The 23,927-nt window shown below is 47.7% G+C and overlaps 2 protein-coding genes across 4 annotated transcripts; one reads left to right on the top strand and one right to left on the bottom strand.

The window, feature by feature from the left end:
• Window positions 1-25: 25 nt before the first annotated feature.
• Window positions 26-16,987, bottom strand: PAN2 (poly(A) specific ribonuclease subunit PAN2). 3 transcript variants are annotated; one of them, XM_030822432.1, is made up of 26 exons: window positions 16,801-16,987; window positions 15,749-16,144; window positions 11,600-11,769; window positions 11,366-11,486; window positions 11,126-11,203; window positions 10,490-10,757; window positions 9,743-10,085; window positions 9,439-9,535; window positions 8,461-8,580; window positions 8,137-8,256; window positions 7,715-7,843; window positions 7,421-7,620; window positions 7,176-7,312; window positions 6,934-7,040; window positions 6,628-6,726; window positions 6,439-6,512; window positions 6,190-6,337; window positions 5,743-5,886; window positions 5,551-5,610; window positions 5,198-5,288; window positions 2,966-3,123; window positions 2,723-2,866; window positions 2,410-2,589; window positions 2,190-2,283; window positions 1,329-1,526; window positions 26-732 (listed from the first exon to the last, which is right to left on the bottom strand). In XM_030822432.1, the coding sequence occupies exons 2-26, from the start codon at window positions 16,028-16,030 to the stop codon at window positions 698-700; spliced, it is 3,597 nt and encodes a 1,198-aa protein (XP_030678292.1). In that variant the 5' UTR covers window positions 16,031-16,144; window positions 16,801-16,987; the 3' UTR covers window positions 26-697. The 3 variants fall into 3 exon arrangements, with proteins under 3 accessions (XP_030678292.1, XP_030678293.1, XP_030678294.1); XM_030822433.1 differs by having other exon boundaries at window positions 7,176-7,309; XM_030822434.1 differs by lacking the exon at window positions 1,329-1,526.
• A 4,701-nt stretch (window positions 16,988-21,688) lies between these two features.
• On the top strand, window positions 21,689-23,341 carry IL23A (interleukin 23 subunit alpha). Its single transcript, XM_003252818.3, has 4 exons — window positions 21,689-22,130; window positions 22,355-22,453; window positions 22,620-22,766; window positions 22,872-23,341. The coding sequence occupies exons 1-4, from the start codon at window positions 21,969-21,971 to the stop codon at window positions 23,031-23,033; spliced, it is 570 nt and encodes a 189-aa protein (XP_003252866.1). The 5' UTR covers window positions 21,689-21,968; the 3' UTR covers window positions 23,034-23,341.
• The last annotated feature ends 586 nt before the right edge of the window (window positions 23,342-23,927 follow it).

Genomic DNA, 23,927 nt, shown 5'->3' with positions numbered 1-23,927 from the left:
GAAGCCAGAGAACCCACACTAGCAGTTCTCTAATGAGATAAATGACAAACGATATTTTGTTTTTATTTTATAAAACATGCAGTTTACAACAAATTTTTAAAAAATGGAACTTGGGACAGGAGGGTGGGATGGAAGACAGATGCTTCTCAGCCATCAGCAGGAATAAAGCCGGCAGCCAAGCTTTGTCCAGGATCCAAAGGCCCTTTCGGCAATGGTATTGGCAACATTGGTTTGCTTGGGCCACCAACACTCTACTTGCCGGCCCCTCCAGGTATCCCTGAAGCAGTTGGTGACTTGTGCTAAGTCTTGAACTACTGTGGTATCATCTGTCACTGTCCAGGACTTCAATCCCTAGCCAGCTAGGAACTTACAGTTATGGTTCCAGGAGCTTCTCTGTCTGGATATTAGTCACCCAAGATATTAAGAATACCAATTACTTTCCATCTGGGTCAATTCTAGACTCCATGTCTGTACCACTGTTTTGTAAAGAATGAAGAAGGAATGACTCTGGCTCCTAGAACCTTTGCAACAATTCTGCTGTGTTCCAGTTCAATTAATAGCACCATCTGTGACTCTAGACCCTGAGCACCTCCAGTACTGGAAGTGGACAAGGTATAGCCAACTTAGGAAGCCATCTCCCAGTTCTGGGGCTATAGAACAGTAAAGGGAGAGGGCAGTGGTTCTTTGGGAAGGGTAGTCAGAGCGCCAGCACTGAGGAGAAGACAGCTGCATCTGTCAGAGACAAAACCAAAAGCATGATTCAAGCTGAGTGGAGAAAAAGCATCTTCTCATACTTCCTATGAAGGAAAAATGCAAGACAAAAAAGGGCATGGACCTTCCCTGGACATTTTAGACTTGGGCAAGAGGAAGTTATAGTTAATGGAGAGTTTCGATAAAATGTATTTTATTGAATGTTAGGAGGATGAAGTGCTTTGTAAACTGTTAAGTGCTGTTCTCCATATGTGCAATCAAAATCCACCCAACTGGGGGCGCCAGGCTCATGCCTGTAATCCCAGCACTTTGTGAGCCCAAGGTGGGTGGATCGCTTGAGTCCAGGAGTTTAAGACCAGCCTGGGCAACATGGCAAAATCCCGTTTCTACAAAAAGTACAAAAATTAGCTGGGTGTGGTGGTGTGTGCCTGTTGTCCCAGGTACTTGGGAGGCTGAGGTGGGAGAATCACTTGAGCCCAGGAAGTCGAGGGTGCAGTGAGCTGTAATCACACTACTGCACTTCAGCCTGGGTGACAGATTGAGACCCTGTCACAAACAAACAAACAAAATACAAAATCCACCCAGTCCAGTTTCCCTTGTCCCATCCCAGGTCTTACTCTTGGGACTTGTTTGGCCCTCAGGCTCAGGCACCTTCCAGTCCATCTTTCTGCCCTTCTCATAAAGACCCTTGAGCACCTTGTGGAAAGACTCAGGCTCAGTGCCATTTTTGCTTAGCTCCAGATACTTTCGGTAGAGCTGAAGGGCTGTGCGGGCATCCTCAATACTGTCATGGGTTTCCCCTTGAATCTTCAGGTCTGGGGTAAGTAAAGGTGGAATAGTTTGGGACCCAGCAAAGGGAGGTAGGAACATGTCTCCCCACTCCTACCTGACTCCAGAAAACTAAAAAGCCTGCCTGCCCTTAAAAAATTGTCAAACATCTTCCTCAGTGCACAGAGGGATATTGAAGTTAATTAAATCCATTAGTAACTGTCACCACTAACTGAGGGTCTCCCCTACTCCCACTTTGTCCTCTAACACTTTTCCTACTTTTTCTTTTCCCCCCATGCTTTTATTTTTTATATTTAAATTTTATTTTAGATTTGGGGTACATGTGCATGTTTGTTACATGGGTGTATCGTGTACTGGTGGGGACTGGGCTTCTGGTATCCCTAATATGCAAATAGTGAACTATGCACCCAATACGTAATTTTCAACTCTCACCCCTCACCCACTACCCCGAATTTTAGAGTCCCCAATGTCTATTATTTCCATCCTTATGTCCATATGTACTCATTGTTTAGTTCCAACTTATAAGTGAGAATGTGTGGTATTTGATTTTCTGTTTCTGAGTTAGTTCACTTAGTATGATGGCCCACAGCTCCATCCATGTTGCTGCAAAGGACATGATTTCTTTTTTTTTTTTAAATGGCTGCTTCTGCTATTAATGTAGCAGGGGCCTACAAGGCAGAGCAACTCACCCAGAAAGTACCAAGCAAGGAATCGCAGGGAAATCATTCGTTTTCGGGGCATATGGAACAGGTAGACAGTGTCAAGGACTTGGTCCTTGGGCACCTGGCAAGGATAAAAGAGGGGGAGACTTAAGGTAGGGGACCTATAATTCCCCATTCTCTAAAGGCACAATGTATACCCTGAGGGGCCCACTCTCACAAGAAGACTCTTAAAAGAGCCCTGCCAAACCATCAGGTTGATGACCCGGAAGTCCTTCTGCAGGCCATGACCCACAAACTTGACTCCAATGTCAATGAGAAAACGAAGCTTTAAGTAGGTAGACTTGAGAGTTGTTAGGTGCTTGGAGGAAATTTTGGCATCGAGGTCACCAGGCTTTATACCCGAGTATTGAGTCAAGTAATCCACCACCTAGGAATAGAGAAAAGGACAAGTCTTTTTCAGGAAGTGAGATGGAGTTTTCCCCTATCACTCTTCCCTGGGTTCTTGAGCCCTGTACAAAAGCACCAGGGTGTGCCTCACTTGCATCTCCATATCCTAATACCTGCTCCTGGGTAGAGATGTAGTCATCAATGAAGGGGATACCCTCATTGGGTCCCTGGCCCCGAACACAGGTAATCCTGGCTACTGACATCTGGCTTGGTTTAATGGTGGACTTGGTACCATCACTGCGTAACTCTGCTTCCTCCTACATGAGAAGAGTTAATAAGGAAATCAGAGAAATGCTTACAACTCCTAATATCCTCAGAGTTCTCTTCCAATACCCCATCCCTTTGGTCTTGGTTACCTCATTAAGGGTGACAAACTCAGCATCCAGACCCACCAGGTCCCCAATCTGTGGCATCTCATTCAGCATCAGTGGAATAAAGGTAGTATGTGTTTTCCGCTGCTTCCGTGCCAGCGAGGCTTCAGCTAGCAAGACATTTGCCTCAATAGGGTTCTTGACTAGAAGAGAGAATGCAGAGAACACAGGGCTTGGATAGGGAAGTGACTAGGGGAAAGAAGCCCAGTGTGGCTGATCATAGACTCTGGGTCTTCACTGTGATCCCTCAATAATGAAAGCACGTGAGAAAAAAGATCATGTCTGATAAATGGGACAGGTAGACAGAGCAGGTCACATCACAAAATTATCAACAAACATGCTGAGAAAAAACCAGAAAAGACCACAGAGAAGAAAAATAAGATTTTCACTTGGACCTTAGTTTACAGAATCCAGAAAAAGGTTACAGAGAAACTATGGTTTAAAGGTACCAAATAGGTACTTAATAAGGAGCTCATAGCCGGGTGCGGTGGCTAATGCCTGTAATCCCAGCACTTTGGGAGGCCGAGGCGGGCGGATCACCTGAGGTCAGGAGTTTGAGACCAGCCTGCCCAACATGGTGACACCCCATCTCTACTAATTAGACAAAAAAAAAAAAAAATTAGCCGGGTGTGGTGGCACATGCCTGTAATCCCAGCTACTTGGGAGGCTGCGGCAGGGGAATCGCTTGAACCCAGGAGGCAGAGGTCACAGTGAGCCGAGATCACACCATTGCACTCCAGCCTGGGCAACAAGAGCGAAACTCTGTCTCAAAAAAAAGAATAATTAGATGTAACGTCATAACCTAAGCCATTCTGATCAAACTTCCCCCTATCTCATTTCCACTCCACTCTCATGATTTACAACTGCCTTTTTTTTTTTTTTTTTTTTAAGTCAGGGTCTCAGGCTGGGCACCGTGGCTCACGCCTGTAAACCCAACACTTTGGAAGGCCAAGGAGGGCGGATCACGAGGTCAGGAGTTCAAGACCAACCTGGCCAACATGGTGAAACCCTGTCTCTACTAAAAATACAAAAAATTAGCCGGACGTGGTGGCAGGCGCCTGTAGTCTCAGCTACTCGGGAGGCTGAGGCAGGAGAATTGCTTGAACCCGAGAGGTGGAGGTCGCAGTGAGCCGAAATTGTGCCATTGCACTCCAGCCTGGGCGACAAGAGTGAAACTCTGTCAAAAAAAAAAAAAAAAAATTGGTCTCATCCTGTTGCCCAGGCTGGAGTACACTGGTGCAATCATGGCTCATTCACTGCAGCCTTGACCTCCTGGGCTCAAGTGATCCTCCCGCCTCAGCTTCTCCAATAGCTGGGACCACAAGTATATATGCCACCACCTCAGCTAAATTTTTTTTTTTTTTTTTTTGAGACAGGGTTTCACTCCTGTCACCCAGGCTGGAGTGCAGTGATGCAATCTCGACTCACTGAAACCTCCGACTCCCAGGCTGAAGTGATTCTCCTGCCTCAGCCTCCCAAGTAGCTGGGACAACAGGGTTAGGGTTAGGGTTAGGGGTCAGGGTTAGGGTTAGGGTTACTTTTTGTATTTTTTGTAGAGAAAGGGTTTCACCATGTTGCCCAGACTGGTTTCAAACTCTTGAGCTCAAGTGATCTGCCCACCTCAGCCTCCCAAAATGCTGGGATTACAGGCCATAAGCCTGGCCTACACTAGGCTAATTAAAAAAAAAAAAAAAAGAAAATTTTTTTTTAGGCTGGGTGTGGTTGCTCACGCCTGTAATCCCAGCACTTTGGGAGGCCGAGGTGGGCAGATCATGAGGTCAGGAGTTTGAGACCAGGCTGACCAACATGGTGAAACCCCGTCTACTAAAAACACAAAAAAATTAGCTGGGCGTGGTGGTGGGCATCTGTAATCCCAGCTACTCAGGAGGCTGAGGCAGGAGAATCGCTTGAACCCAGGAGGCAGAGGTTGCAGTGTGCCAAGATTGTGCCATTGCATTCCAGCCTGGGTGACAGAGCAAGACTCCGTCTCAAAAAAAAAAAAAAATTTTTTTTTCAAAGAGATGGGATCTTGCTATGTTGCTCAGGCTGGATTTCGCACTTCTAAATTTAAGGTCTGATAAGCAGGAATCTCTTTAGTATCTCCAGAAATATTAACACTGGTTACCAATCCTAAGTACTTGCAAGCAGTGTCCCAGATCTCATCCTGAAGCCCAATCTAAACTGTCCACACACTTGGGTCTACTATGTAGCACTTACTGTTCAGGTTGTATCTGGAATTGAGATTCCGTTTGACATAATAAAGGATTGCAGGTACTTTCCAATTCATGTCAAACTGCACAGCTTCATGCTATAGAAGAGAAAAAGCACTTATGGCTAATGTATATCACCCTTTTCCTTTTCCCCACTTCAGACGGAGGCCAGGACTCAGGTGCTAGTTTTTTTTTTTTTTTTTTTTTTTCAGGTGCTATTTTTAAGTGCTAATGGTTTTTATTCCTGAGGATTCCTTCCTCCCTCCCTGTTGAATCTGCCTGGCATTCTATAGAGCCCTAAAGATAAGGATGCTAGGAAAAGGGGAAATGAAAGAAGAAACAGAACATGTTGCAACTAACCTTATCAATAGGTTCAATAAGAAAGTCATTGAACAGATACCACTGCTGGTGAGTAACGCCCTATGGAAATACAAAGAAAGCCTGTGGCGATACAATGTGATAGCTGGACCTCTCTGTCTCAGACTCCAGGACAGATCTGGGACTCACTGTGGCCATCCCAGGAGTGTTCCTGCCCTCTACAACCTCACTCACCTCCTTGCGCTGGTGGTAGGTCTCTCCAACTTTGATGTGAGCCACCAGGCTGCCCCCTGTGCGTGAGTCCAGGATGTGTACCACAGTAGCCATCAGGTCATACACATAGACACCATGCTCCTCCTCTGCCCTGGCTGGGCCCCACTGTGAGGGGGGTACCCAGGCTGCTAAGCTAAGTTTAAGGATGGGGAAGGGAGGGGAATGGGGACAGAGGACAGGGAGTTGGGGGTATAGGGGATGGGGGACCAGGGTGGGTTATCTCCATCCTAGCCCATCTAGGACCCCAACACTGAACTGAGTGACTATGGAAAATCCCCTAACAGGTAAATACTAGGCCTTATTCTCTTCCTTTTCCCTCTGCTAAGTTTCACCTTCCCCTGCCTTCCTTTACCTTCTGCCCCACCTTCTCTCCCTTATTCCCTTTCCTCTTCCCAGTTTTTCAACAACCTGCATCTCATCCCCATCAGTCCAATTGCAAACATCCAGCCCTTTGTTCTTGGTCATCTTCATGCGAATGGAGAAAGGAAGCCAGACGTTCTTCAACTCCTCAATGGAGGGACACACCAGCACACCCTCTGGACTCCCTAGTTCCTTCCTATCAGGTCAGAAGAATTGGAAATTTGTTCTGAAAGAGATCTTGACAAGAGGAACCATTGGACAATTCAATCCTTTGACAACTCCCAAGACAGCACCTACCAATCAGCCAAAGCAAATTCCTTGTTCTTGGAGATTTCCCCACCATGTTTCTTTACTGCCATCTTGAAGGCAACCTGAACACAGAAGAAAAACATCCAGTTCTTCAGGAATGTAATCATATATGGAGGTCAGAAGGGGGATAAAATGAAAAATTATTCCGGAAGCCCTGTTTCTAGTCTGAGTCCTTACCTCAGCCTGGATTCTCCAGAAATCAGCCTCTTTTGAGCTGTTCACCTCACAATTGATGACAAGAATATCTGGCAGATGGCGGATGTTGCGGGTCTGAATCTGAGAGGAAGAAACAAACAAGGAATGGCAGGGAATGTACAGGAAAAGGAGTCTGGACAGGGACCTGGTCTGCGTCCTCAAACTGAGATTCCTCACTCCACCAGCGATCCCTGGATGGCGGTGCTGACAGAGCCAGCCCCACATGGGATGGTGGCTGAATCTCCATGGCAGGACCAGGACTCTAGTCCAGTCCAACAGTCCACTCACCGTGGGCTGGTACTTTTCACAGGTGTCACACCAGGCCTGTGTATTCTGGTCCAGGCAGATGCTTCGCTTCAGCACCTGAGCAAAGTCATAGTTCTTCCCAGTTTTATCTGAGGGAAAATTAGATGCTTTACTCCTGGTTCTCCCCTCTACCCACAGTTAGTCCCCAATACCCGCTCCCTGATATTACAGGACATTTGGGGGAGCCTTCCCAACTGAGCTGAAGGGTACACCACTTTTGCTACCATCAGGGTAGGAGAGTGTGAAAAGCAGGGTGGATGAGGCTCGCACGGTCTCACTGCCACAGCGGCAGAGGCTGCAGTTCTCCATCTCACAGCTGAAGAGCTGCCCAATAACAGAGTCCCCCGATGAGCAAAAGCTGCTAAGAGTGGAGAGGATGATATATGCACATTGAGGAAGTTAGAAGACCTTTTAAATCACAGAGGGGCCTGTCATGATGGCTTTAACTATTTCTATCCTGATTTCATACCTGCCTCCAGCACCTCGATAAGCCTGTGGTACTTCCAGCTCCTGCATATCTTGATGCAGTTGAGTGAGAATGAAGCGATTCCACCTCTGAATGAGCCTGGCCAGATTGCCCTTGCCTGAGGCCTCATCTGAGTCAGCCAGGATCAGACCAAGGGCTGAAGCCTCAGGAATAGTACGGAATGCCCGAAGAAAATTATTGCCCTGGAAATGTGTTGGTGGAAAGGGGTTATTTTGTCTTTTGTGTCCACCTTCCTTCCCCTTCCATTTTAAGTGTCTAAGGTCTCCAAGTACTGACCTGGCAAGGGTCACCACGAGAGAGGTCCAACATGTGAAACAGGAAGCCCAGCTCACATGCCAGACAGAACTCCTTCTGGCAAAGGTGGTTTTGAATTAGACAGCGTACAGGCTCCAGGAAATAGAGCACCTGGAGGGAAAAGTGGAAGAACTGATGTAGGAAACTGGCCTGGGAGTGAGAAGAAATATGGAGGTTAAGTGAGCTGGTGTAAAATACACAGCAGGAGTCCACCAAAGCAGTGAGTCCACCAAATCAGTGGAGCTCAGAGGAGACTTGAAAGTTGTAGAGGCAAGAAAGAATTGTAGAGGAGACCATGGTAAAGAGAACATGGCTGAGGAGACCTGGAAAGATCAGAGTCGAGAGCCACAGGGAAGAAGAAAAGCAGTAGGCACGTTCAAGTTATAGGAATACCCAACCCTTACCTGGATCATGCAGTTACAGTAGGCATTGGGAATGTGGGGCTCTAATCCAGCAAACAAAGTCTTATTGTAGTGTTTGAAGTCAAAGTCCTCCAGCCCTAGCTTGGAATATTTGATGGTCACCTAAGGCAGAAATTGTCTGAGCAAGACAAGGATATTCTGAGTCCCCAAATCTTTCCAGTAGCCACAGCCGTTCCTAGAACCTTCCTCCTGGGTCCAGGGTGGTAGTTGAAGGCCTCCTGACTGAGTCCTTCAATCCTTTCTCATATGACTTCCTTCCCAGGGTACCTTTCCCCACATCCCACAGGCCCTGATGTCCCCCAGCACCTTGCGGTATTTCTTAGAAACCATGTGGAGATGTGGTTCCTCTTCTCGTCCTACTGGTGACTCAGTGACCTGGCTGAAGCTGTCAAATTCACTCTCTGACTCCTTGAGTCTGTAAGGTATCTAGGGATTTTAGGAAGAGGTAACCTTGTTGGATGTCTTGTCATCTTTGGCTTCACACTCATTTATCCCAACACTGAAACAGCCACCAAGTCCTGAACCTTCTATATTCATAGCATTCTCAGCATCCACTGCTTCCTTTCTATTTCCACTGCCATCACTCTGCTTCAGCATAGATGGACAACTGTCATAGCATCCACACTGGTCTCCCTATATTCACTCTGTCCAGCATACCACTACCAAATTAACCCTTGCAGAATGCTGCTTTCTATGTATTACTTCCTCTATTATACACTGGTGTTCAAAGCTTCACAATCTGGCCACTTCTAACTTTAATCGCTCACTACATCCCAATACCAACAGCTACTCCGGCCAGACTGGTATATTCATATAGTCCCCCTCAGATATATGTTTTGCATTTATGCCTGTTGAGACCTTTACTAACACTCTTCTCTCATCTCAGATGTTCTCCTCTGTTACTATCTACTTAACTGATATCCCACCTTTCCAGCTTAACACCCAGCTCTTTCATTACACCTTCCTTGGTCACTTTAGCCCGGAATAACATTTTTCCTCCAAACAGCTCTGGCACTAAATGCTTATGACATTCTTTCAGCATTTAACAACAGAACATAATTTCTGATATGGCTATGTCTTCTCTTCACCAACCAAATACTAAATTTCCTAACAGCAAAGCCTCTAGCTTCTTTATCTTTGAATCCTCCCTAACACCTAGCATAGTTCCATCAATTTGGTTGGTTACCAACAGGATCTAAAAACAAAAGAAAGACTAGTAAAGGAAAAAGATAGGAGAAACTTCAGTGGGCCGGGTTGGGGGCTGACCCTCCACTCTGAACCCACCTGATTGCGCAGCCTGGTGCGGGGATTGGGTGCATAGCCAATGAAGCCCACCTTCTTCATGGTGCGCAGAATCTCTGCATCCACGGGTGGTGCTCGCCTACAATTCAGTATAATTCTAGGACTTAAAGAGTTGTGGTGTACACCGGTCCACTCCCCAATCCCCAAGGGTCCAGAGAAAAAGAAAATACTGAAGGTAGACAAAAATCAGGAAAGTAGTAGAATAATAACAGGACTAGCAGAGAATTCTGGTATCTTGGCCCTTTCCCTGTCCCTCCCGCCTTTTGGCCCAGAGGTAGGGTACAACCTGGGAGCTGGAGCAGAGTTGGCAGCAGGCCAATCCGAGAGAAGTGTGTCAGTGGTGAGTGGGACAGGGATGAGGGAAAGAGGCAGCAGGTCCTGGCTCCAGTCCAGAGGAGGCAGTGAGTCCACGAGGCACGGCAAAGCAAACTCAGTCTCACGGGAGTAGGGGTTGAAGGAAGGCTCCGGGGAATCAGTCCAGAGGTGCACACAGCCCTCAGAATCCCCAAAGGCCAGAGCCTGCTTGCTAGCTGACACATCAAATGTCATTAGCAGAGGCCCCACAGGATTCACATGAAAGATATCTGCTGGGTTGGCCAGGCCTGTGGGTTCACAGAATTGGCACTGCCCTACAAAGGAGGAAAAAACCCACTGAGCCCTAGACAGTGAAAGAGAGCCATATTCTTATGCCCTTCCTATCGTCTCCCCCTGATTTCAGGACAAGATGGGCCCCAAATCCATGCCTAGAGACAGAATGCCACCTGATGCCTTCCATAAACCACAGATGGTTCGCTACTCAGCAAACAGCAATTCTACAGTTATTTTGCCTACTTTATCTTTACCTTTTTCCATGTTCCTCACATTCAAGAAAATAAAAGCTTTAATCTCTGGCCAAACCCAAGTAAAACCCTGGGGCCCTGATGAAAGGTTACTTCTTTCCCCAACAAAGAGGTTTCAGGATGAGTACTCCTTCGGGTTCTAGCTCTCCTTCGCTCATCAATCCCTCCTACCCAATCCCATATGCCCTTCATACCTGACTGAGAGATGATAGCAAGACGAGAAGTATATGTAGGAATGAAGCGCAAGAAGGCAGGATCCACATGTACTTGAAGTGGTGTGATGGCACGCATCATGCGCAAATCATACACCTTGAGGAAACGGTCGCAGGCCAGGCCAGTGAGGCGGCTGGAGAAGCCACAGGCAGCTAACAGATTGCCATGCACATCAAAGTCTGACAGACTTCCTGAGAAGGCATCAAACTCATGTTCCACCTTAAAAGTACGGAGGTCTCTCAGGGAAACCTAAAAAAAAAAAAAAAAATTCAGTTATCTGCAAATTCTGTTATCAGGAAAAATACCTGCCACCTACCTAACCCAGTGGGGTCCCTACCAAAGGAACTAGGGCTTTAGGACAGGGAAACTTAAAGCACAGAAAACGCAAACAGAGAAGCCCAGAGCCAGAAGGGGCATCAGGGAGACTTCACTATCATAGAATACGTCAAGCTGCAAAATAATCTCATAGTAGAACATCACTGAATAGGAAGTGAATTCACTCCACTCATTCCTTATCTCCTATCCAACTACACCCCAGAGTTAAGGGAAAGCAGATCCCAATCAGGTATCTAGTGAAACAGGGCCCTGCAGTGGGAGGAGAAATGGTACTTGGCCACCTTGCCAGACGTGTGGCCGCAGAAGAAGAAGCGATTTGTCTGTCTCATGATGGTGACTCCAGGTGCCTCTACTGCATACTGGAGAGGAAAGCAGGAAAAACCAGTGAGAATGATTTTTCCCACAGACCAAGGGAACAGAAAAGTCACACCCACATCTCAGGCACATTACCAGCCCAAGCATACCCTGCCCCTGCAACAACCTCAGACCCCACATAGGTCTTTCTTGCCCCAGGCTTGTACCTTCTGAGTCTCTTGGACAGTGTTAAGATCAATCTCTAGTATGTGATTCTGCAACCCACCAATGAGTAGAGTGCTGCTGTCAGTCAGTAGGAGACTGTGCATATCCTCATTCTCATCTAGCCTGGTGGGGAGAGGAAAGGCTAAGGGGCCCAGGCCTTAGAAGCTGCCAGTCCCCTAGCCTTCCCACCCTATGAGGCATCCTCGTTCCCAGTCCAGAGCTGAGAAGCCACTTACAGGTAATCAAATATAATGAGGCCCCCACGGGCCATATACTTGAGGTTGTTCTTGGTGAGAAAAAGGATACCATTCTCCAGGCTCTGGATCTGCCGAATATCATCACTGCCATTGACTTGAAAGGATGAGTAGCGCTCCAAGGCTGGGCCAAAAAATGAAGTGGCATGGCCCTATAGAGGACAAAAACAAGAGACATTTAGAGTGGAGGGGCAAGGGCCATCCTATGGCCAGGTCAGGGACTGAACATGGCTCAGCTTTGATCCTTTCTTGCTTGGCCTTTGTGACTAGCAGCAACTGAGGCAAAAGGCTAGGAACCAGTGAATCTTAGTGATAAAGACACTGATAATACTGTCTTATGTTTGTTTAATGTGTTACACAGCATTTTTGTAAACTCTACCTCATTTTATCCTCACAATGACCCTGCTGAATAGGTAATGGCTCACTTGGTTAGAACAGTATATAGAAGGTCAGGGACATGGTCCAATTCTCTACTGGCCAGCTGGCTTTCTTATGTTTCACATCTGGGAGGATGTGCATAAGGTTATATGCAAATACTATATCATTTTCTATAAGGGATTTAGGCATCCTTGAATATTGGTATCTGGTATCTTTAGATCTTGGAACCAATCCCACATGGATACCAAGAATATGATGGTAACTACTAAACCTCTTTAAATAGCCCATCATAACCTCAAACTCATGACATCCTAAATTAAATTCACCATTTTTATTTCTATTTTTCTTACTGTATTCTCTACGGTACCAAGATCTACCTAGTTGACCAAGCCATATATCTGACAGTCAAGTCCTATTTATTTTTTTCCTAACCACTAGATAACCAAGGATTTTAAAAAATTTTTATTTATGTATTTATTTTTTGAGATGGAGTTTCACTCTTGTTGCCCAGGCTGGAGTGCAATGGCACGATCTCGGCTCACCGCGACCTCCACCTCCTAGGTTCAAGCGATTCTCCTGCCTCAGCCTCCCTAGTAGCTGGGATTATAGGCATGTGCCACCACGCCTGGCTAATTTTGTATTTTTAGTAGAGACGGTGTTTCTCCATGTTGGTCAGGCTGGTCTTGAACTCCCGGCCTCAGGTGATCCACCCGCCTCGGCCTCCCGAAGTGCTGGGATTACAGGCGTGAGCCACCGCGTCCGGCAACACCTAGCTAATTTTTTGTATTTTTAGTAGAAAGGGGGTTTCACCATGTTGGCCAGGCTGGTTTCGAACTCGGGACCTCAGGTGATCCAACTGTCTCGGCCTCCCAAAATACTGGGATTACAGGCATGAGTCACCGCACCCGGCCTATTATTTCCCAAATCTGAGGCTGGGCGCTGTGGCTTACGCTGTAATCCCAGCACTTTGGGATGCTGAGGTAGGTGGATCGCTTGAGGCCAGGAGTTTGACACCAGCCTGGCCAACATGGTGAAACCCCATCTCTACTAAAAACACAAAAATTAGCTGGGCATGGCGGCACACACCTGTAGTCCCAGCTACTCAGGAGGCTGAGGCAGGAGGATTACTCTAACCTGGGAGGCAGAGGTTGCAGTGAGCTGAGATGGCACCACTTCACTCCAACCTGGGCAACAGAGTGAGATTCCATCTAGAAAAAAAAAAAGGCCTTCAGTGGCCTGAAGGTTCAAGTCCAAGGTCCAAGCTCTTTTAACATAGTATATGAAGTTCTCTAGAATGTTCCTTCCCCAGATATCTGCATGGCTCCTTCCCTCCCTTCTAGAGGGCCTAGAATAGTAAAGGAGAGGCACAAGGATAAGTTAGAGGCATGGAGCTCTGCCTCTTTGTTCTCCTTTTTGGTGCGGCATCCAAGTCTCTATTCAAATGTTACTTTATCAGAACTCCTGACCAACTATCTAAAGTAGCAACATTGTTTCTAAAAGAGCCATTAGGAAAAAAGATTAAAATTAAAACAAAACACTACAAAGCCAAACAAAATAGCAACATTTCCCACCCTTCATTACCTCAACCCCCTTACTCAACTGTATTTTTCTTTTACTAGAGATGGGGTCTTGCTATGTTGCCCAGGCTGGTCTTGAACTCTTAGGCTCAAGCAACCATCCCACCTTGGCTTATCAAAGTGCCAGGATTACAGGTGCCACTGTGCCTGGCCTCACTGTATTTTTCTTTTTTTCTTTTTTTTGAGATGGAGTCTTGCTCTGTCACCCAGGCAGGAGTGCAGTGGTGTGATCTCAGCTCACTGCAACCTCTGCCTCCCAGGTTCAAGCAATTCTCCTGGCTCAGCCTCCCAAGTAGCTGGGATTATAGGCGCCCGCCACCATACCCAGCTAATTTTTATATTTTCAGTAGAGACGGGGTTTCACCATGTTGGCCAGGTTGGTCCTGAACTCCTGACCTCAGGTGATCCGCCTGCTTCGGCCTCCCAAAGTGCTGAGATTACAGGTGTGAGTCACCATGCCCAGCCAGTATTTTTCTTAACAGTACTAATCAACGCCTGATGTATTGTAATGTTTTTCTGTTTACTGCTTATTCCAAACCTCGACCTTAGAGCAAGGTCTGACACCTAGTATGTGGCTCAAAAAAACACTGGTTGAATGAATAAATGTCTACCTCTTCCAGTCTGGTAAATCCTAATTGCTTGTAGTTCCTGAATTTTGTACTCAACAAGCTTTGTAGTATCTTGGGAATCTTTGTTTATCCTATGCTAAGACAGCCTTTTCCCATCGTTTTCACCTGATTTCTACTCATCTTGCAAGGCTCAGTTCAAGGGTTACTTCCTACTCGATGCCCTTTCTGACTATTCTCCATCCTGTCCAGCATCCAGTAAAGATTTTCACACTGGCGCTTAGTACCATGAAATTATCTGTTTTTGTATATGTTTTTTACCTCACTGTCCTGTAAACTCCTTGAGAGCAAGGATTATGTTTTATTTAGCTTTATTCACAGTGCCTAGCATAGCAGTAGACACTGCCTATTAAACTGAATGAATCACAAACAAAAATTCATCCCTTCTAATGGAAAAACAATTCATGACCTAAGAAGTCAATCAGTAAATGAAGGACAGCGTATTTCTTTCTTTTTTTTTTTTTTTTTGAGACGGAGTCTCGCTCTGTCACCCAGGCTGGAGTGCAGTGGCACGATCTCAGCTCACTGCAACTTCTGCCTCCCAGGTTCAAGCGATTCTCCTGCCTCAGCCTCCCGAGTAGCTGGTACTACAGGCGCCTGCCGCCATGCCCGGCTAATTTTTTGTATTTTTAGTAGAGACAGGGTTTCACCATGTTAGCCAGGATGGTCTCGATCTCCTGACCTCATGATCCTCCTGCCTCGGCCTCCCAAAGTGCTGGGATTACAAGTGTGAGCCACTGCGCCTGGCAGGACAGCACATTATGTCTTACAAAGTCTTTGGGCACCATAGCATATCGGTAATATGGATACAGATTAAAAAAAATTAAGATTGATAACTGCTCTGAGAGAGATTAAAATCAGCCAGAGAAGACAAAATGATTCAATGTAAGATATGCAGAATCATTCATTAAATATTCTGTAATAATAAAAATAGAAAACAGAGGTGGGGCAATAGCAATTGAGATTAGATTTGGATGGCTACAAACTAAGTGATGGGTACAACTATCAAGATAAAACACTGGATGGGCAACTGTGACAAAAGTGGGATGCTGGCCAGGCACCGTGGCTCACACCTGTAACCCCAGCACTTTGGCAGCCCTATGCAGGAGGACCATTTGAGCTCAGGAGTTTGAGACAAGCCTGGGCAACATAGTAAGAGTAAAAAATTTTTTTAAACATTAGCTGGTCTTGGTTGTGCACGCCTGCAGTCCCAGCTACTTGAGAGGCTAAAGTGGGAGGATTGTGTGAGCCCAGGAGGTTGAGGCTGCAGTGAGCCATGATCACATTATGCCATTGCACTCTAGCCTAGGCGACAGAGCAAGACCCTGTCTCAAAAAAAAAAAAAAAAAAAAAAAAAGTGGGATGCCTCCTGAGAAAGAATGTCATTTATTCCTAGATCCTAGATTCTCCCTTTATCCCTCCAACCAGACCCAGCTGTCTCATCACTACAACTCCTCGGTACTGGCTATCTGCAAAGCGGCTTCCTTGGGTTAAGACCAGATAAAGACCTTCAACATCTTTCAACCCTCACAAAGGGGTATAGTTCTTACCCCATGGCTCCCCACCCACAGCATCTCCTCGTGCAAGTCAAAGTGGGAGACGGAAACAGGTACACCCACTTCAGCCACCACGCTGTGCAATTCAGAGTAGACACCTTCCATTATGTGCACTGATTCCTGGACGGGAAGAGCCTCCAAGGCCACTCCCTCTGGGTCCAGCTCCACATTCTGTAGCAGACTTGGGTTCAGGTGGGCATCCAGGACAGGGTCCAGGGCAGAATGCATGGCTGGGGCATACTCTGCCAGTCCAGGGTCCAGACCCTCAAAGTTCATGATGACGATGGCAGCTTACACCTGTGTCACACCCTCCCTTACCACAGTCCCTTTAGATGCCTGACCCAACCTTCAGCAAGACAGCACCGATGGGCCTAGAATGGACATCCTGGCCTGTAAGGGGAAAGAGGTAGCTGAGTCAAGGGTAGGCCCAGGTACTAGTACTTAGGGTCTTCTAGGTTATGGGGGCAGGAGGGAGATGAGGCAGGCATGAGGGATGAGACTGCCAGCCAAAGGATGAAGCAGGCGGGGGAGGGATGGGCAGTGGGGGTGCAGGTGATAGAAGAACTGTTGTCCCTATCTCTCCTCTGCTAGGCCCTCTGTGCTCTCCACCACCCCATTATCTAACCTAATCCTTGACTTCTCTTTCTTCTCACTTCGGACTGCTCACTTGCCTGGTTCAGCCCTGAATCATCAGGTGAAGGGAGCGAGAATTGCGGGGGCTGGAGTTAGGTAGAGGGATCTAAGGTGCTTTCTCCCAGAATTGGGGGTGAGGACGGGTGGGTTGGACGGTGGGAATAACGAGAAGTCAATTTCCCAGAATCCTCTCCAACAGCTACCCAGGATTCTCTAGAGGAAAACAATAACGGCCAGTTACCCACAATTGGGGCGGGGGCAGGGGAAGGTGACGGAAACGGCTAGTTACCCAGAATTCTCTGGGGGAACCAGAGAAATCGGTTACCTAGAATTCTCCCGCGGCGGCGGTGAGGAGGGGGATAGGGCAAGGGTCAGATGTGTTCCTGGGATGCTTACGGGGAATGGGTCATTACCAAGATTTCTCCATGGCGGATATTTTGGAGCGCGTGGAATTAGAGCGAGTAGGGGGAGCGCAAGCGCTGTCAGCTCCGCGGGAAATTCCAGTTTCCCCAGTTCTCCCCCACGCCTAGGGCTCAACCTAACCATTACGGCGCCAAGGACCCGGCTCCCAGGCGCGCCTTCCAATCAAGAAGGGCTCGGGACATATTTAAGCCAATCAGAAGGGCTCCGGGCGCATCTAAGCCAATCAGAAGGAGCCAGGTACGGCGACTCCAGGAGACAGCGTGTGACGCACGCGCCGGAAAAAGAGGTTACGGGGCGCCGGTGGGACAAACGCAGCCAGACGCCGGACTTGTTGGATGGCATTAAAAAGTAACTCTTTTTAGTCTTCTTGAACAAAATTACGTCTAGATTTGAAAACCAAACTTTTATGCTTTCTATAACTTTAGGAACTCTAAAATAAGGGACACCCAAGGCAAAGCACTAGGAGTCGCTGTTGGGTATTCCCAGCGGGGCTTAGTCTACCTCCTCTTCCTGCGATGCTCTAGTGAGCCTCTCCGCCACCTCTGACCCTGTTGCCCCCTAAACTTGCTGGCATTTCCTATTGTTTCTCGATATGGGAGAGAAAAAAAAGGAAGCGGGAGCCGGACTCCTGACATAGTCCAAGTGGCTGCATCTTCTACAGGCATCCATCTGAAACTCCCATCCGTGATTGTTCCCTCCCCAGAGACCCCGGTAACATTCCCGGGTAACAGGATGCCCCTGGTTATCAAATTCCCCTAGCTCTTGAGGCTGGCTGGACGTTATCCCTCACAGGGGGATGAGCATGACAAATTGAGACTTTTGTTATTCTGAAGGATTCGTGGGTCCTGTGAACTCTAATTGCTTTGAAATGGGTCTAGGTTGTGAGATGTCTCAGAGCACTTCAGTTCAGCTGTTATTACTGTTTCTAAAGGCCACATAAAGGGACTCTGATGGGAGACATTCCTCATGGAGGATTCAATTCTATAACATTTCTCTCTCAATAAAGGCTGGTAAATAGACCTTCATTAAAGGAACCAAGAATTTAACTTTCTGGGACTCAGAGGGGTGGGGTCCTATACTCAGTCAGAGGTCCTAGAGCCTAGACCAAGAATAACACAGATGGTCTCTCAAACTGATTTGATCTGACTTCGCAGGTCATTACATATAGAATCTCCGAAAAAGGTGGATGCTGAGAGACACAGACGGTTCCTGCACTTTAAGAAATTTCCATCTTGAGGTCTCAAATTGAGAAAGACTTAACAGACCCTTGAGAGTTACAGATCCTAATAACCTGGGCTAAATAATCCATGTCCGCCGGGCGCAGTGGCGCACGCCTGTAATCCCAGCACTTTGGGAGACCGAGGGGGGCAGATCACCTGAGGTCGGGAGTTCGAGACCAGCCTCACCAACATGGAGAAACCCCGTCTCCACTAAAAATACTAAATTAGCTGGGCCTGGTGACGGGAGCCTGTAATCCCAGCTACTTGGGAGGCTGAGGCAGGAGAATCGTTTGAACCCAGGAGGCGGAGGTTGCAGTGAGCCGAGATGGCACCATTGCACTCCAACCTGGTCAGTGAAAGCGAAACTCCGTCTCAAAAAAAAAAAAAAGAGAGAGAAAAAAGAAAAAGGATACTGTGAGGAGACACAAGAGCATCCATGACATAGATTATTTAGCTCAGTTGTAATTACTGTTTCTAATACAGTAATATTAGATCGTGATTTGCCCACCTCAGCCTCCCAAAGTTCTGGGATTACAGGTGTAAGCCACCGCGCCCAGCCTTTTTTTTGAGACAGGATCTCACTCTGTTGCCCATGCTTAAGTGCATTGGCCCTCTCACTCACTGTAGCCTCAACCTCCTGGGCTCAAGCGATCCTCCCACTTCAGCTTCCCAACTAGCCGTAACTACAGGCACTGGCCATCAAACCCAGATAATTTTTTTTTTTTTTTTCCTGTAGAGGTGGGGTTTTGCCACGTTGCCCAGGCTGGTCTCGAACTCTTAAGCTCAAGCGATCCTCCTGCCTCGGCCCCCCAAAGTTCTGAGATTAGAGGCATGAGCCACCATACCTGGCGTACAGTATCCAATGTAATGCAGTGATTAAAAATTCAGGATCCAGGTCAGGATGGTGGCTTGTGCCTGTAGTCCCAGGGGTGGAGGTTGCAGTGAACGGAAATGGTGCCACTGCATTCCAGCCTGGGTGACAGAGTGAGACCCTGTCTCAACAAAACCCCCCAAAAACCAAGAACAAAAAAGAATGCAGGATCTGATGCTAGATTATCTGCATTAGAATTCTAGCCACTTAAGCCACCACCAGGCGTGGTGGCTCATGCCTGTAATCCCAGCACTTTTGGAGGCCGCAGGCGGGTGGATCACCTGAGGTTGGGAGTTCAAGACCAGCCTGACCAACATGGAGAAACCCCGTCTCTACTAAAAATACAAAATTAGCCACCAGGCATGGTGGTGCATGCCTGTAATCCCAGCTACTTGGGAGGCTGAGGCAGGAGAATCGCTTGAACCCGGGAGGCGGAGGTTGCAGTGAGCTGAGATGGCACCATTGCACTCCAGCCTGGGCAACAAGAGCGAAACTCCATCTCAAAAAAAAAAAAAAAAAAAAGGAATTCTAGCCACTTAGAAGCTCTGTGATCTTGGGCAAATTGCTTATCTTTGCACCTCAGCCTCCTCATCTGTAATATAGGGTAATAACATCTACCTTAAAGGGTTGTTGCGAAAATTTAATAGTTTAGTACATGTAAAGTGCTTAGACAAAGTATTTGGCATTAAGCGAGAGTTGGATATATATTAGCCATCATTATTAACCACCTGGGGGAACTTCAACTGATTTGGAGTCTAGGCATACAACTGGAAAGACCTGCCTAGGAGTGTCTTGTGAATGCGATTTGCATAACGGTCTAGGCCCAGCTGACGTCAAGGGCTCCTTATAGCTCCAGGTCAGTTGTAGCCCTGGATGTAGTTCCTGCCATGCAACAGTCCCACAATCTCCCCACCAACCCTGCTTCCTACCCAACTCCTGCATCACCAGGAAGTGAAACAAAAGAGGCAGAGCCCTGTGCCTCCAACTCACCCTTGTCCCTCTCATCCCATCCCCCAGGCTCTACTTCCTCCTTTTCATCTTTCTTTCATCTCTTATCTTTTAGGGCTCCCAGAATGGGGACCAGAGATGGGAAGAGCATAGGAGACGTTGTACACAAGTAAGGTGAACTCCCTATCCTGCCCCCTCCCCTTTCCTTATTCCATTTGTGTCCACCTTATTAGGGAGAAAGGCAAATCAGTTCTCACCCAAACTCAGATAATTCTCTGATGCCGGAAATGTTTAAAGGGTAGATTTCTTTTTTTTTTTTTTTTTAGACAGAATCTTGCTCTGTCACCCAGGCTGGAGTGCAGTGGCGCGATCTCGGCTCACTGCAACCTCAGCCTCCCGGCTTCAAGCGATTCTCCTGCCTCAGCCTCCCTAGTAGCTGGGACTACAGGCGCCCGCCACTGCGCCGGCTCATTTTTGTATTTTTAATAGAGACAGGGTTTCACCATGATGGCCAGGCTGGTCTCGAACTCCTGACCTCATGATCCACCTGCCTTGGCCTCCCAAAGTACTGGGATTACAGGCGTGAGCCACCGTACCCGGCCCTTGGTAGATTTTACTTAGACTCGTAATATTTTTTTTCTTCTCTCAGCTCATACCTACAGAATCATAATATTTGAACCAGAAGTGTCATTGGGCAGTTTTGAATAGTTCTAAGGGAAGGGAGACCTCCATTCAGGACAAGTTTCTCAGAAGAAAAGGGTCAACCTCTTGGGGGAGGCTTTGGGAGCCAGCTGTGTGGTCACTGATGGCCTCATTCTGACGTCTTCGAAATTGTTCTGGGACCCTCCACTGGGGTCGGGGCAGTCCCGGCTTTGGACCACCTTCCACTCCCACGCCCAACCTCACACTCTTAGCTGTTTCACTCGATGTTGCATCATGGAGGGTGATGAAATCGGTGTCAGTGGATTTTACCCATGGATGCAACAAGCTGAAGGAACAGCCAGAGTCATTGACACTGCACCTTCTACTACCCAGAACTCCTGGGCTTCCTAGCCATGGGGTCCAAAGCCGGGACTGCCCCGACCCCAGTGGAGGATCCCAGAACAATTTGGATGATGTCAGAATGAGGCCATGGGGCTGGTGCTGGAATGTCTAAGTTGAACTTCCAGGCCTTATTTGCACTAGTCCTGAAAAAAACATCATCCAACTCTTATAGAGCCTATGAAATCTTGGGCCACTAGAGTTGAAGAATCAGGTGGTTCTTAGTCAGTAACCCTCTTCCCACAAGAGCCTTTCTAACCTCCACTGTGAGGCCTGAAATGGGGAGCAATAAGACCTCATACGGGCTTCCCAGTTCTCCAAGTTCCTTCATGTCCATTCTCTCCCATGAAACCAGGACCATCCAGTTGAAATAATGCTGTTTCCAACTGAGAAAAAGAAGCCTGTTTATTCTTAATAGGGGGCATCAGGTAGGATTCAAACTTCATTGCAAACAGCTCACCATCCTATTGGGAGATGAATGAATGTTTCTCTGTTTTGCTTTTTCCTCAAGCAGGAGGAAATGAGGAAATTAGGTTTAGGGTGGGGTAGGGGTATAGCTTTGAGAGGCAAAAAGATCAGGGAAAGATCAAACAGGAAGGAACTTGAGACCAGATTAATTTAAATATTTGTTCTCCCTTCCCCCTCCCACCCCATCCCCGCTGTGCCCCCCATCCCCCCCGCCTTCTACAGCTATTTCGATTCCTGGAGAGCATTACACATGTGTCCCATCCCAGGCCTCGAGCCACAGCAACCACACTACTCATTTCCCCTGGAACTGAGGCTGCATACCTGGGCTCCCCACAGAGGGGGATGATGCAGGGAGGGGAATCCCACCTGCTGTGAGTCACCTGCTGGTATAAAGGGCGGGCCTTACAATGCAGGGACCTTAAAAGACTCAGAGACAAAGGGAGAAAAACAACAGGAAGCAGCTTACAAACTCGGTGAACAACTGAGGGAACCAAACCAGAGACGCACTGAACAGACAGAATCAGGCTCAAAGCAAGTGGAAGTGGGCAGAGATTCCACAAGGACTGGTGCAAGGCGCAGAGCCAGCCAGATTTCAGAAGAAGGCAAAAAGATGCTGGGGAGCACAGCTGTAATGCTGCTGTTGCTGCTGCCCTGGACAGCTCAGGGCAGGGCTGTGCCTGGGGGCAGCAGCCCTGCCTGGGCTCAGTGCCAGCAGCTTTCACAGAAGCTCTGCACACTGGCCTGGAGTGCACATCCACTAGTGGGACACATGGTGAGTGGCAGCCCCTGGAGCCTAACAGGAGTCTCTCCAAGCTCTCCAAGGCCGTGGCAGAAGACTGTGGCCTTGGGTGGAAGCTGGAGGGTTGAAGGCCATCAGGGACTAAGAGAGGACAAGAGAGTAGGGTTTCTGGGAGAGTCATGGGCCTGAGGGTCCAGGTTGGCTTCAGAAGTACTTATCTTACTTCTTCATTCCTTCCACCTCTTCCTCCATTCCAGGATCTAAGAGAAGAGGGAGATGAAGAGACCACAAATGATGTTCCCCATATCCAGTGTGGAGATGGCTGTGACCCCCAAGGACTCAGGGACAACAGTCAGGTACCACTGGGATGTGGCTGGGCGATGAAGGAGAGGGGACTGAGAACATGGCTGGGTACCATGGTAAACCAGAAGTTGTGTCTGAAAATATTAAGAAACTGGGTGAGTCTTCAGTGAATGGAATAGGAAGAGGGTGTCCTCTTTCATTGCTTTCTTCTCTCCCTAGTTCTGCTTGCAAAGGATCCACCAGGGTCTGATTTTTTACGAGAAGCTGCTAGGATCGGATATTTTCACAGGGGAGCCTTCTCTGCTCCCTGATAGCCCTGTGGGTCAGCTTCATGCCTCCCTACTGGGCCTCAGCCAACTCCTGCAGGTATGAAGTAGGGGCCTCGAGGATGGGGGCTTGCAGGTGTCAGAGACAGAGGGTTGGGGGTTAAGGGTTTAGAGTCTTCTCTGACTGTGTCCTGTGTCCTTTCAGCCTGAGGGTCACCATTGGGAGACTCAGCAGATTCCAAGCCTCAGTCCCAGCCAGCCATGGCAGCGCCTCCTTCTCCGCTTCAAAATCCTTCGCAGCCTCCAGGCCTTTGTGGCTGTAGCTGCCCGGGTCTTTGCCCATGGAGCAGCAACCCTGAGTCCCTAAAGCCAGCAGCTCAAGGATGGCACTCAGATCTCCATGGCCCAGCAAGGGCAAGATAAATCTACCACCCCAGGCACCTGTGAGCCAACAGGTTAATTAGTCCATTAATTTTAGTGGGACCTGCATACGTTGAAAATTGCCAATACTGACTGACATGTGATGCTGACCTATGATAAGGTTGAGTATTTATTAGATGGGAAGGGAAATTTTGGGATTATTTATCCTCCTGGGGACAGTTTGGGGAGGATTATTTATTATATTTATATTGAATTATGTACTTTTTTCAATAAAGACTTATTTTTGTGGCTAAATAAGTCTAATTTGTAGGCTCAATTGGGAAAGAGAAATCGATGGAAAAATAAGGCCAAGGGACTACAATATGCGTCCCTTCTATTCTGAAGGGCTATGGTGGAGAATGATATTTTCTCATGACCCCCTGGCGTATAGAATAACTGGGATCTCTTTAGTATCAATTCCTATATGGCTGAGCAAGCAGAATGGGATTACCAGATTAGGAAGTGGGAGCATATCTAAGGGTCACTTGCTCCCTGATCCAGCGCCTCCTTCCCTGCTTTCTTGGCCAACGGTATATCTGATCAAAGACAGGAGTCCTGATCGCTGCAGGATCAAAAGTCAGAGTTCAGTTTTGAGCAGGAAGGGCATTCCAGGGAAATGAAGGTAAATATCCCAGAACAATGGGACTTTCCTCTCAAAGGACGACTGGAGTCCCCTTGTTTTTTTTTTTTTTTTTTTTTTGAGATGGAGTCTCATTCTGTCACCCAGGCTGGAGTGCAGTGGCGTGATCTCAGCTCACTGCAACCTCCGCCTCCCAGGTTCAAGTGATTCTCCTGCCTCAGCCTCCCAAGTAGCTGGGACTACAGGTGCGCACCATCACGC

Source organism: Nomascus leucogenys, chromosome 11 (genome assembly GCF_006542625.1).
Source record: "Nomascus leucogenys isolate Asia chromosome 11, Asia_NLE_v1, whole genome shotgun sequence".
In the NCBI taxonomy this organism is placed as follows: domain Eukaryota; kingdom Metazoa; phylum Chordata; class Mammalia; order Primates; family Hylobatidae; genus Nomascus; species Nomascus leucogenys.
This window is presented reverse-complemented; position numbering and strand designations above follow the sequence as displayed.